The sequence below is a fragment of the Garra rufa genome, chromosome 20 (genome assembly GCF_049309525.1).
Source record: "Garra rufa chromosome 20, GarRuf1.0, whole genome shotgun sequence".
Taxonomy (NCBI): domain Eukaryota; kingdom Metazoa; phylum Chordata; class Actinopteri; order Cypriniformes; family Cyprinidae; genus Garra; species Garra rufa.
In genome coordinates, this window is record NC_133380.1 from 7,722,583 (window position 1) to 7,737,764 (window position 15,182).

General features: G+C 34.6%; 1 protein-coding gene across 1 annotated transcript; it reads left to right on the top strand.

Annotated features, from left to right (window-relative positions):
- Nucleotides 1-2,262: 2,262 nt before the first annotated feature.
- On the top strand, nucleotides 2,263-11,814 carry nucks1a (nuclear casein kinase and cyclin-dependent kinase substrate 1a). The gene is made up of 8 exons (XM_073825726.1): nucleotides 2,263-2,535; nucleotides 6,225-6,274; nucleotides 6,352-6,448; nucleotides 6,685-6,731; nucleotides 6,827-6,979; nucleotides 7,229-7,384; nucleotides 7,490-7,654; nucleotides 9,647-11,814. Exons 1-8 carry the CDS (start codon nucleotides 2,519-2,521, stop codon nucleotides 9,886-9,888), a joined length of 927 nt encoding a protein of 308 aa, XP_073681827.1. The 5' UTR covers nucleotides 2,263-2,518; the 3' UTR covers nucleotides 9,889-11,814.
- Nucleotides 11,815-15,182: the final 3,368 nt, after the last annotated feature.

Sequence of the window (15,182 nt, forward strand, 5' to 3'; positions counted from 1 at the left end):
TCATCCTCACTTACATAAATGAACTATAATATCCTGCACCCAGTAGTAAAAAAATATATATCAAAAATTAAGTTTGACTTTAAATGTATTTAAAAGACAAAAACAAAAAATGTGTTCTAATCAAAATTATAATTTGCATTAAGAAAATTAAGCCTATTTGAAAATTAAGATTTTTGCATTGTGATTTTTACACATTTATTTACTTTAAATGTATTTTCTTTGGTTTATTTATTTCTCACAATGCAAAAAATGTGAATGATTCTAATATATATATATATATCTTTGAGAGGGCATGTTATGACGGGATTTGTGAGACTCACCAACATTAAAATTTAATTCATACCAGATCAAATGCGTTTTTAGTCTGACGAGGATTCTAAGCACCTTGTGTAACAGAAACTAGTGATTTAATTGCACTTCACTGCACTTTGCCCATGAGCTGTGAGCAAATACAAGTTTATGCATGTGGGCCCCACATCTGTATGGTGTTATAGCCTGTGCAAGCATTTTTTCTACATGTCCTACTTTTTGTGACAGCATTTGTCTTCGAATTTAGATGTGATTTCTGTGTGCACTCCAGGGAGAAAAGTGAGTGGTTGCTGTGGCAACAGAAGACATGCATCCAAATAAACAAAAACAATATGAGATGACCGACCCTTGATAGTAGCAGATTTTCTTCTGAGGAACTCATACGGAGATGCTTTGGAAGATTAGAGAAGGCTAAAGAAATGCAAACACTGATGGATGGGCAAGTAAATAAATAAATAAAACGGATGAGAATCATACCTGGTTGCCATGGAGACGTACCTTCTCCTCACTTCAATAACTGCTGAGCAGAGAGGATTCCAGGGTCTGCAGCGAAAGACTGGAGGAATAAAGAGGGAGAAATCCTGTTCCCTGGAACAGAAATAAAGAGAAAGACACAGTCACTGCATTTCATGTATGCATAAAATCCTTTGAAATGACTTGCTAGATACATTGCTTATGCTGGAATACAGATGCCTTGCGGTCATGTGATTCTGGAAGCTGAATATCAAGCAGTCTGCGTTGATATTCACATTCATTTCAGTCATAAATAACGGGTTAAATGTAACCCTGGACCACAATGTTTTTTCTTTTATGCCAAAAATCATTTTGATATTAAGTAAAGATCATGTTCCATTAAGATATTTTGTACATTTCCAACTGTAAATATATCAAAACTTAATTTTTGATTAGTAATATTCATTGCTAAGAACTTCATTTGAACAACAAGGCGATTTTTTTTATTCCACTTTTATATTCCATATTTTTAAATAGTTGTATCTCCACCAAAAATCATCCTAATATGCCTAAAATGTACCCTTATGACTGATTTTGTGGTTCAGGGTCATAAATGTTATTAAAGCTTTCATTCACGCAAAAGACAAATGTGCAATCAAACAGGCCCTAAATATCAAGTTGAGGCACATTTTAGGGTAGAAGTTAGCTGATAATCAATACTTTGGGGGTCTTGGAGCCTTTCTTTTCTAAGCTTTTTTTTATTTCAGAAAAACAACAACAACAAACTAGAATCATTTCTGAGCCATGGAGTCAACCAAACAAACAAAGCAAAGCAAACAAAGCTGAGGGCAGATGGTCTGGAGGCATTTGATTACAACATTTTTTTACTGAGCTTTGCTTTTCCTTCCTACTGAGAATCACTAGCAAAGACAAAGGGCTAAAACATAAATACAAACATTTATAGTATTTCCTATTAAAAATAATTAATGTTATTAACTCTTGTAACATAAACTGTAGATAAAATGTGATATCAGGGCTGAGCAGGATTACTGTTAGCATTGCTACTTTAGCTCTCACTACATTTGCAGTGATATTCTACCAAACGTGATGTACTTAAAATCCCACTTTAGAAAATTAGCCAGCTAAAATGAACACTTCGTGCGTTTCAAACGCTATCTTAAGCGCTGGCCCTTATAGAAAGCGTGTGTTCGTTTATGTAAAGCTAATTTCTACAGAAACAAACAACACAAAGTTGTTCTACACTTAAACTGGGACATCTTGCATATCGTGAGGGCCTCTTTTTGTTTCTGAGCCATGCTGTTCAACCTATCCGCAAACGAGGGGGAGGGTAAACGCTTTGGAGACCCTATGTTTGACCGACAGCCACGAAACCCAATCCCGAAGCGAACGCTCGTTCAAACTGACCAATGGCGTCGCTCTCTGGGCAAATCCAGCCGAGTGGGCGGAGTTTGCACAAAAATGCCCGCCCACCATCCAATCGTTAGGTTGCGCGAAGGCTGCAGTTTCAGTTTGTTTTATTCACCATTTTGAGTAGCTGAAGGTAAAATTTAAACTAAATACTTTCGTAGAGCAGGAATATTTCCCGCATTGTTTCATTTTTACCGCAGGGAGAGGGCGTTGGTTCCGCGACGTCACCTTTAGCCCTCTTGTGTTTTAAAACAGCACGTTTTGTTTGCATTTTCCCTGCTTTTCTTTTGCTCTTTCACAATTTTAACCTCTACAGTATTCCTGCAAAATGGCAAGACCAGTGAGGTACGTGGGTTTCCGTTTCGTCCTGCTGATGGCTGCTGCATGCACACTGAGTTCTAGGCTTCACGCATGTGCCAGGCATCCTTAGGTTCTTGTTTAGAGCTCGATTTTGTAACATTTTGGCTCATCCGTGCATGCATTTTGCTCGTTGTCTCTTTTCCAGTGGCGGAGGACTGTCTCGTTTGTATTTATGGGTGTATCTTGCACGTTTTCAACGTGCATCAACCACGATTCTGCATTGTGATATTTCGTGTGCATCACCTACCTATATTTCAGTATATATTTGTTGTGTGAGAAGCACTAAACGGCTTCATGTTTCCTTGTAAGCCACTGAGAATATGGCTTCCCATTCATCCTCGCCAAAGCTTCAGGAGGGGTAATAAAATCCCACTGGAGGTGCTCATTGGCCCATTCTAGTGATTTTGTAACCTGTATTGCGCACATATTTGCGGGAATAACTCATTGATGCACAAACAATAGATTGCGAAAGCCCGTTGGTGTTTTTTGGGGAGGGAAGCGCGTTTTGAGGGATTTTTTTTGATAGCGGTAAATTAACACGACGCGGGTGACGTCAGAGGGGGGCGGGGTGGCTCAGAGCGACCACACCTCCCGTTAAGACTTCTGTGGAAAACGTGCACAAATTTTCATATTTACGCTCTACATTTTGATTTCAAACGACAGCAGATTAGTAGCCTTATATATGGCTATGTGTTGGGTCTATAAAAGATGACCGAGACTCGATATAAAACGATTAAAATGTCGCGCCTTCCTCACGTATCCACTGTAAAGAAAAATGTCGCTCGCTGCCCTCATGAACATGCAGATGCTGTTACTACATTAAACTTGTCTAACTTAAAATTAGCCAGCACTGTCATTAAAAACACCAAGAAAATTATAGAGATTATGAAAAGTCTTACTCTTGATTATTAAAAAAAAAAAAATACTATTAATTATACAATTCAATATTTAGCTTTTTCTCTTTTTTTTTTGCACCCTCAGATTCCGGATTTTTTTTCCAAATAGTTGTATCTCGGCCAAATACATCACTTGAAAGCTTATTATTCAGCTTTCAGATGATCTCAGTTTCAAAAATTTGACCCTTATGACTGGTTTTGTGGTCCAGGGTCACATATTAGATATAATTACAAAGAAATGGCAAACAACACATTGAACGAAATGTGCAATTTACAAAATAGAAAGAGGGGGGAAAATGGTGTAGAAACCATTTTCACTCAAAAATTGCTAGTAAATTTAGCAACTAATTACAAAGCAATTGCAAGTTTGAATTGAATTGTATTTACATATATAATTTTTTCAGTGTACTTAATATATTTTATTCATTGATCATTTTTAACAGTAAAGTCTAAAAAAATAACATTAGATCTTTTTATGACTCGCCAAATCATCTATAGCTATAAAACAATCAAATGCAATTTGAATTGGATTGTATTTTTATATATATTATTTACAGTGTACTTAATTATGAATTTGACAAATTCCGAGTTATTTTTTAGACTTTACTGTTAAAAGTATATTTTATTCATCATTGATGATTAAGTACATATAATATATATAAAAAATACAATTCAACTCAAATTGCGTTTGATTGTTTCATAGCTATAGATGATTTGGCGAGTCATAAAAAGATAACTCTCTAATGTTGTTATTTTTTTTTTTTAACTTTACTGTTAAAATGATATTTTATTCATCATTGAAGATTAAGTACACTGTAAAAAAATATATGAAAACACAATTCAATTCAAACTTGCAATTGCTTTGTAATTAGTTGCTAAATGTACTAATTTTTGAGTGAAAACGGTTTCTACACCATTTTTTCCTCTTTCTTTCTTTGTTTTGTAAATTGCACATTTTATTCAATGTGTTGTTTGCTATTTCTTTGTCATTATTTCTAATATGTGACCCTGGACCACAAAACCAGTCATAAGGGTCAAATTTTTTAAATTGAGATCATCCGAAAGCTGAATAATAAGCTTTCAATTGATGTATTTGGCCGAGATACAACTAAAATCTGAAATCTGAGAGTGCAAAAACTAAATATTGAGAGAATCGCCTTTAAAGTTGTCCAAATTAAGTTCTTAGCAATGCATATTATGATTTGCCAAATATCTTAATGGAACCTGATCTTTACTTAATATGGCATTAAAAAAAAAAAGATAATTTTGACCCATACAATGTACTTTTGCCAATTGCTACAAAAATACCCATGCTACTTAAAACTGGTTTTGTGGTCCATGGTCACAAATAATAGTAAATTACAAGATTCCTCAGCAATTTGATGAAAATTTCGAGGTTTTTAGATTTAACTGTGAAAAATATTTCATTCTGTGTATTATCATTATCATTTTCTGAATTAATGATCAAGTACACTATGAAAAATGAGCTTTACTATATATCCTAATGATTTTTGGCATAAAATTGATCATTTTGACCCATACAATGTATTTTTGGCTCTTGCTACAAATATACCTGCACTACTTAAGACCCTGGATCACAAATAATAGTAATTGACAAGATTCCTAAACAATTTGACAATTTTCAAGTTAATTTTTCAGATTTAACTATTAAAAATGTTGAATTCTGTGTATTATCATGTGTTTTCTGAATTGATGATTAAGTACACTGAAAAATATCGAAAAAACACCATTTCAGTTTTAATACTTTGTTTAATTCAAACTTTCCATTTCTTTGTAATTACAAAGAAACGACAAAGAATAACAGTTTTCGATGAATATTAATATATATTTTTTAAATGTACTAGCAATCTCATGTTTCCACACTAATTTTCTTTCTTTTTCTTTATTTAGTAAATTGCACATTATATTCAATGTGCTATTTGTAACCCTAGACCACAAAACCAGTCATAAGGGTCAATTTGTTGAAACTGAGGTTTATACATCATCTGAAAGCTGTAATAAATCATCTTTCCAGTGATGTATGGTTATGTTAGAATAGGACAATATTTGGTCAAGATATAAAAATCTAGAATCTGACAGTGCAAAAAAATCTAAATATTGAGAAAATTGCCTTTAAAGTTGTCCAAATGCAGTTCTTAGCAAGGCATATTACTAATCAAAAATTAAGTTTGATATATTTACCATAGGAAACTGACAAAATATCTTAATGGAACATGCTTTTTACTTAATATCCTTAAGATTTTTGGCAAGAAAAAAAAATACATTTTAACACATACAATGTATTTTTGCCTATTGCTACAAATATCCATTCTACTTAAGACTGGTTTCGTGGTCCAGGGTGACATTTGCCATTTCTCTGTAATTATTTCTAATATTTACGATCAAGTTCTAACTGAAAACTGTTTCTACACCAATTTCTTTAAGTGTATTGTAAATTCTACTCAAAGTCTCTAGCTCCATCTAATTACCTAAAAGTAACTTGTGGCTCTTCAAGCATCTCAACACCGTGTTGGGCCTGAGTGGTTAAATGGGACAAGACTGCAGTATTAATGAAACCCTCATTGAAATGCTAATTGAGGAACTGTTTAACGATCATTAATTCAAGTAAACATAATGAAGCGAGGCATGTTAAATGAGCTTCAGTTTCCTGAAGAAATGCTGACCACCTTCTGATGGTCTGTAAGCCCATAAAACGTGAATTAACGTCACAAATGTGTGCTTGGAAACTCCTGTTACAGTATTTTGTCTCTCTTACAGGAACAGAAAGGTGGTGAATTACTCCCAGTTTAACGAATCTGATGACGCAGGTAATAAACCATCTCTAAAATTGTTTATGGCATTGTTTTAGCTTTTTGGAAAAGTATTAATGTAGTTTTTCCTCCAGATGAGGACTATGGGAGAGAAAAGGAAACAACTAAGAAGATACGTGCTCCACCTCGTGAAATCAAGCACAAGAAGTCTAAGAATTCACAGGAAGAGAGGTAAGATTTCAAATATTATCAGAATATTGCATTTTAATAGGTATTAAACAGTGCAAATGAGTGATTTCATGACTGGTTTCGCATGTCTCAGGGGATCGTGAACCTTTTTGAGATCCATTTTCTCCTTATGACCCACATATGCAGCAGTTAATTATAACTAGGAAATAAATACCGCACACTAGGACGTTCTCCTTCAAAGATCAGACTACTAACGAACCTCTTCTGTTGTCTTACAGTGAGGATTCAGATGACAAACTCTCCAAACCAAAAAATGATTCTGCAGGTAAACTGCATTCGATTCAGTTTTCATGTTTCATAGCCGTGGATGATTTGGCGAGTCATAAAAAGATGCTAACTCTCTAATGCTGTGCTTTTCAGATGACTTCGGAAGTGATGAAGACAACGAGTTTGGAGAGCAGGAGGAAGAAGAAGATGGAGGAAGTGACTTTGATGATAAAAAGGCTAAAAAGGGAAAGAAAGGAAAGGCGGAGAAGCCAGGCAAGAAGTCACTGAAGAGGAAACGAGGTGGAGGTGAGTCGCGGAGCGACAAAAAATGTCACTTTCTCTTGAATTCTCATGCATTAAACATGAAGCAGCAGATGTTAAACTATCAGCATAAAGTCTAGTCATATTTTGCTCAAGAACTGCCTGTTAAGTCAGATTAAGATCATTCGATCAACATATAAAACAACCACAGTTTAGGAGTGAAGTCATATGTAAAAATAGTTGCAAATTCAATGATGCATAAATCAAAATATGGGTGCATGATGTTCTCTGCAGATGATAGTGATGATGATGATAAAGAGGTGAGCAGGAAACCGAGACAGGTGAGGCAGGCTGCGTCAAAGGCCGTGTCCAAACAGAGAGAAATCCTTCTGGGAGACGGAGGCAGTGAGGATGAGGAGAAAGAAGAGGAAGAGCAGGCCTTCCTGGACCGTGAGTGTGCTATTTTTAAAGCGAATTATAAATAAATGACCAAAATTCCGATTTTGATTTTGACTTAAGCCAGTAATGGTAAATTTGCAATTTTCTCTGTTGCAGAGGAGTCTGGCAGTGATGAAGACTTCATGGTTGATGATGATGATGACAGCGACTATGGGCACTCCAAAAAGAAAGGCAAAAAAGTAGTGCCGAGAGGTGGTGGAGGAGGAAGGAGAGTGGAGAAGAAGGACAAGAAATCCCCTAAACCCCGGCTAAAGGCCACAGGTAACCCATGTTGCTTTTGAGATTTTAAAATGGAAAAGAGTAGCTTGGACATTTTTCAAAATGTCTCTTTTTGTCTTTCAAGGAACAAAGAACGTCATAAGGGCTTAAAACGATCTGTAAATGACGTCAGCATAAAATAATGAAGCAATATTTGTTGTATCGTCGGGGTCGTATTCTTTACATTTTCTAACTTAAATCAAGTATTGCTTAAAAGGTCATTGGTCTGAGGCTATAGAGTGTTAAAGTGCTGACAAAGGCCTTTGGCACAAACACTTTGATGCTTTACAAAATGCATTACAGTACTACTTCAGTCCCAGTAAGGTTATTTTAGTATTTTTTTTTTTTTAAGAAGAAGATTCTTATGCAAAGTATACCTCAAAAAATTGTGTTATAATTACTATTTAAAATAACTTTTATTTTAATACATGTTAAAATATCCTTTATTCCTGTGGTGTAAAGTCTTCAGTGTCCTTCAGAAATTTTATTACCAATGCTAAAAACAGTTGTTCTGCTTAATATTTTGTGGAAAGGAATATATTTTTGTCAGGATTCTCTGAAGAATAGAAAGTTCAAAGAACTATTTAAATATTTTGTAACATTATAAGGGCCATTCTACGGAATTGGTTCAAATCATGGAAAATATATGTATGTAAATTGTATAATATCTAAGGTACACCTTTCTAGTAATTGTGCAGTATTTTCAGAAAATATTGGAATATTTGTCAATATTGAAACAGTAATGTATAAATCAGTTAGAAGGGGTATATTGACCTATTATGATTATGCTTACATCTACACTGTAAATATATATTTTTGCTATTTTTTTTATTCAGAGGTAAATTAATAACAATTAAATTTTTAACAACACTTTAATTGTAATTTATGAAAAATTATAATTTTTCTTTGTAAAAGGCAAAAAGTTGATCATACTGATTTCTAAGTTAAAGATTTATTTGTTTGAATATACACTATATTGCCAAAAGTATTGGGACAATTACTAAAGTAGTCAAACCTGTTCATTAGAAAGGGGTGTCCCAATACTTTTGGCAATATAGTGTACATTGAACCAAAAACTCATAACATCTTATTTGATAATTCAGTATACTTTATTTTTGACAAAACATCCCATGTTTCATTAGCGTTGGTACATTTTTGGTAGTGACAGTAATCATTTGGTAGCAATCACATTACACAATTTAAACTTCCATAAAACACTACTAAAACATACTAAAATACAAAAATTTGCATAACTTGAGTAAAATTGTTTATTTCACCCAAATATGAGAATTACGGGTTCCCTTTTGTCACCACTGAAACAATGTCATGTTTTGGTTGTGACTGTTTCAGTAGTGACACATTTATGGAATAACACCGAAAAAAAACAAATGTCACTACCGAAACTAAACTAAATGTTTCGGTCGTGACTATTTCAGTAGTGACGATTTTAGGTACTTATGAAGCAAGCTCAAAATGATTGGGGCTATTTACTCACCATGTAGATATGACAGACAGTGACACAGGAAAATTTCCTGATCATAAATGATAAATGTAGGGGTGTAGTTAAAATCAGTCTCAGCGACTTAAACATACACTTTTTCGGTAGTGACTTGAAAATTGATCATTTTCATAAGTTGAAATGTAGGGGTTCGGGTCAGCCACTTCCCAATTGAAAGTACCAAATAAATTATAATTGTGTGTGTATATATACATATATTAAGCTTATGGATATTTTAAATATTATTGTGGGTTTCAAAAGATAATAGAAGGATCTTAGTAAGCATCTAAGATTTGAATACTTATGTTTTTTAAATGTGTTTTTTGGTTGTGGGACAGCAGTTTGCACCATTTCTGTAGAATGGCCCATAAATGTTTTTACTCTCACTTTAGATCAATTTAATGCATCTTTGCTGAATAAAAACATTAATTTCATCTGATTTAAAAAAAAAAAAAAACGTTTGAATAGGAGTATAAACGTGTTTGATTGTCCCGCAGTGAACCCCAGCCCCATGAAAGGCAAAGGAAAAGGCCGCCCGAGTGCAGCTAAAGCAGTGGAGAAATCCTCGCCCAAAGACGACGAGGAACCCGAGAGCCCCCTTGAAGATGAGGAAGAAGAAGAGATGGAGAAGAAAGAGTCTCCTCCCACCAAAAAGACAAAGGACGACGCCCCTGAAGACGAGGAAGAAGACGAAGAAGAGGACGGCTCAGAAGAGGAGGCTCCATCCGGGGAAGACTAGCCATGTTGTTAACGTCGCCCCTTTCTTCTTCTATTTCCCTTTACACTCTTTCCTTTTTTGCTCTTTTTGTTTTGAGTTTGTTTGCTTTTCAGATTTTTTTTTCAGTGTCTGTTATGGCCTGGCTCAACGGTTTGAACTCTTTATTTTCCTTTTTTTTTTTGTTTACCTATAATTTCCATATCGCAAACGGACATTTTCCCAGAACTTGTGAGCGTATATATCTATATATATTATTGAGTAAAATGTGTCTGAGTCTGTTTATTTATGGGTATATAATCTCGAAGGAAGCCCATCGTTCCAACCATTAGCGTCGCTGCTCGCCCAGGGTAATCATGTGACCGAATTCTCCAAAAAATGCTTTCGCGCTCGTTTATTTCCGTAACATGTATAAAGCTTAACGTCCACTCTGCATTGTTGCGACCGATTGTCCTCATTCACGAAATTAACTGCTGTGTAAAACAATTCTTGCCCCAATTATCACAACTAAAGGCCGTGCAGCCGTTTGCGTGAAATTGTGCTTTCGTTTAACAAACGAGGACCGAATTGTCACGTTCGATTTGTTCGCAAAACCGTATTTCTTTCTAAGCTCTACAGCAGTGTTTCCTGAATGAGGTCCAGTGTGTTTGTTGTGTAGTGACTTCTCTAGAAAGCCATTCGTTAGAAAGTTTCGCAATGTGTAATAGTCGACAGCGTTTGTTTTGATACTAGCGGTCAGGGTCGTGCTTATACGAGGATTCGTTTTGTATTTATTCGACATGCGCTCGCAGCTCTTTCCCTGCGTTTCATCAGCTAAAGATGGAGAAACCGACATCTAACGCTCATGTTTTGAGAATTTCTTTCGTCGTGGTACACACTTTATCCAGGGTTTGCTGTTCAGTTTTGTAGCTTTACCTTTTAAATAAACGGCCTCGATTTGTGTAGTTCGTACAATAATGCAGTTAGTGTTTCAATACAATATTCTGGGTTGAAAACGTCCAATTCTGTTTAGGAAATCTACAGAATTGCCACAGAAAATCATTTTATACACCATTGTTAGTGCATTTTTAACAAACTGAGAAATATTTTCTGTGGTAATCCATTCTCTATTCATTGAGCTAAACTCGTTTTGAACCTGGAATATGTTTTTCTCTCCGATCTCTCTAATGCGTTTGCCTGCGTTTTACTTTTATATTTTCTTTCTTCGTCCTCCAGATCATCTCGTGTAAAGGCTGCAGTATGAATGCTTTCATCTCTTTTCTCAAAAGAGGCGTGCGGTGAGAGTGCAGAGATCGGGCCTTACAACGGTTAATCGCACGGGAAATGTGAATCTGAAGTCTCGCGCACTGTTCCTGCCTTACGTAGCCTGTTAAAACCGAAATATTGTACCACAAAGCTAAACGTTCAGAAACCGGGGGGGTATCTTTTGATTCGTGCCCGTTTTTGTCCAGAGATTGTATTGCTGAATGTTGTGGGATCTGCGAAAAACTTTGTTTTCTTCAGCCCTGGATCAGATGCGTTTGTGGTGTCATGACAGAGAGGCGTATTTGCACTGTGAGGATAGAGAAGAATTGTACTATTCATACCTTATGTGTGTTTGCTCATTAAATATATATTTCTGTTGCTGCTTTTTTTTTTTTTTTTTTTCAGACACATATGATGTATATCCCATGATGCATTTCAAGGGGCTTTCTGTCTACAGCGCATACATGGCATTCTGACTAGGTTCGATCCTTTCTGCCAGGCGTCTCTGAATATTTTCCACTCGTGCTGTCTATAAATTGGTTTTTAACCTAGCTGTCCAAAAAAACGTATGAATGTTTTGTTTTTTGTGCTTGATTTTAATTTTAAACTGGTTTCTTTTTTTTTTGTTTCTTTTTTTCCTCCTCAGATTTTTTTTGTATTGTTTGTTTTTTTAAGAAAAGAAATAAAATGTATCTTCATTTTAATGAGAAACTGTCGTACTTGTCTTCTTGAGCCAAAAGCCTTCCTTGAGACCCGTGTTTTATAAGCATTTTATGTATGATACTGTCGTAGGTTAGTGTGAATGCCATTAAAGTGTTTTCATTCATCAAAATCAAATGTTTCAATAACCTTTTGTTCTTAGTCAAATTGTCAAGGGATGAGGACATTAAGAAATAGCCTAACTTAAAATTTACTCACCCACAGGCCATTTAAGATGTAGATGGTTTTGTTTCTTTTGCTCAGTTGCTCTCCAATCCTCTGTAGATCAATGGGTGCCGTCAAAATCAGTCTCCAAAACACTAGGGATATGAAAAATTTATTCAAATAATTAAATATATGTGTAGGTAACCATTGTTGAAATAGGTCATACCATTGATATTACCTGAGAAGTTAATGAAATTATGCTAGAAACCTCAATAGTTTCTTATATATAATTATATAATTATTATATATATATAAAGCCACAAACTCGATCGCAATAATGCACAATGTTTCTATCTAACATGTATTTTGAGGTGCAGCTCGTCATTTTAATGGAGTGTTTTCACTAGTTAGCAGTAAACTGGTTACCTCACCTGAATATGTTCGTAGATTTGTGTTGGATGTTATCTTTGGAATGGAACTATCGATATTTTATTTGTAAACAATATACTTTTTCACTTATTTCAGTTAATGTCATAAAACTAGCGAGCTGAGCCAGTAGTAGTACTGACAGTGTCGTGTAAACATGGCTGAAGACGCGAAAACCGGAGGAACAGACAAACGATTCAATTGAGTGAGTCATTTACAAATGAAACGAAGGTTCGCGAATCATTTGATTCAGATCGGATCTTCGGAAGGGGGTTCGTGAATCATTTGATTCAGCTTGGAAATTCAGAGCAGGTTCGCGAATTATTTCAATTATTTCGCGAAATGATTCTGAAGTCCTGAGAAGTTAATGAAATTATGCTAGAAACCTCAATAGTTTCTTAAATATGTGTTACAATACTGATCAATTGAACATTCACTTCAGTATGAGATGACTGGATCCTTTCATCTTATTTAACCGTCACCAAATGAGCTTCAGTGGTCAAACTATTTCAAATATAGTGAATTAAGCCACAAACTTGATCGTAATAATGCACAATATTTCTATCTAACATATATTTTGAGGTGCAGCTTGTCATTTTAACAGTGTTTTCACTAGTTAACAGTAAACTGGTTAGCTCACCTGTTCGTAGATTTGTGTTGGATATTATCTTTAGAAAGGAACTATGTAAACAATAGGCTATACTTTTTCACTTATTTCATTTAATGTCATAAAACTAGCGAGCTGAGCCAGTAGTGGTACTGACAGTGTCGTGTAAACATGGCTGAAGACGCGAAAACAGGAGGAACAGACAAACGATTCAACTGAGTGAGTCATTTAAAAATGAAACGAAGGTTCGCGAATCATTTGATTCAGATCGGATCTTCGAAGGGGGCTCGTGAATCATTTGATTCAGCTTGGAAATTCGGAGCGGGTTCGCGAATTATTTCAATTATTTCGCGAATTAAATGATTCACACTCTGAATCCTGATCTGAAATGATGGATCGTGAATCATCATTTAGATCAGAGCTTCAGAGCGGGCTCATGAATCTTTTGATTCAAATATCAGTAAGGGATTGTGAATCATTTGATTCAGATCGGGATTTCGGTGCTGGTTCGCAAATCTTTTGATTCAGATCGCAACTTTTGATTCTGATCGGCGCTTCATATCGCAAATCTTTTTTTTTTAATTAAACAGTACAAATAATCAAACCATTAAGGCTGTAACGTTACAATTATAAAAACAAAACAAATAAAAACAAGGAAAGAATACACAAATACAAATTCCTGCTTTTTATATAGCAGTAAACACAAATGACTTATGTTTTCCTATAGTCTATTCTCTTGCATTTTGAGACACTTCCCCTTCTTCTGTGTTTGCCTTGTGTAATTCTTTATAATATGAACAGTTTTATCAAATTAAAATTTAGAGTTTGAATATAGCATGTGCAGGAATATGAAGTGCTTATTTTCTAGTTGCTAATTAAACAAACCTAATTTTAATAGTGTTTCAATGGATTTGTGAATCTATCTTTGGTTTTCATACACATTATAATGTCGTCTGCAGTTGCGATAATAAATCATAACACATGGTGGCAGTGTTGTCAAATTTCAACTTCTTCAATGAATGTTCAAGTCTGTTCAAAGATGTGTTAATCATATTTTTGCATTACCAGTAGCATATTCTGTTTAAAAACACCTAGCAATAGCTGTCATCAAAATGTAATTTTACTAGAATAAAACCCACCATTGTCGTCCGAAAAATAAATAAATAAATACATGACAGAAAGTCTCTTATAAAAAGGGAAGTTGAAGGGTGACAAGAGGCTGGAGGTGCAAAACAAACATAAAATGTGAAAAATGTCTAGACTTTTAAGCATGTAGTGTTTGCCATTGTATTTTCTGGGCCCAAAAAGCATTTTCTTTTTTTTCAAATATATTTAAACAATTTAGAAGGTTAAAAAAAGTTTAAAATAACAAAAAGTGCTGATAAAAATGAATAAAAGTCAGTAAAATGCATAAATGTAAATGTGACCCAAATCCGAAACTCCTCCAACCCACATGTGACAAACAGAACACAGAAACTCCTTCCTTAAATTCTTTTCTTTTCCTAACTTGGTATTGAAATTTGAGATTTGAGACACCCTGATATTTTACATTTCTCAAAAGGAAATAAAACTGAACCATCCACTTTTTCTCCACCTGTGGGTGGGTAGGTTTAATGACACATTAGTCTGACACGCTAAACTCCATAATGCATCTTGTACAACTAGTATAAATACAGTTTTATGACTTTGTATTCAATTAATATTATATATATATATATATATATATATATATATATATATATATATATATATATATATATATATATATATATATTATATATATTATATTATATTATTGATAGATAGATAGAACAAAAGTGAGTGAGTACACCCCTCACATTTCAGCAACCATTTTAGTATATCTTCTCAAGGGACAATACTATGGAAAATAAAACTTGGAGATATTTTAGAGTAGTCAATGTGCAGCTTGTATAGCAGTATAGATTTACTGTCCTCTGAAAATAACTCAACATACAGCCATTGTTGTCAAAAAAGCTGGCAATAAAAGTGAGTACACCCTAAGAGATAACAGCAGTATGTTGTTTAACCATGCAAAGCCACATGTCCTATTCATCATGTTCATATTTTGTCTGCTTGACAGGACCATACAAAGTTTTGTATCTTGTATTAGATCCGTTAAAATTAGGTGCTTTAAGTACAATTCTCTCATACTGAC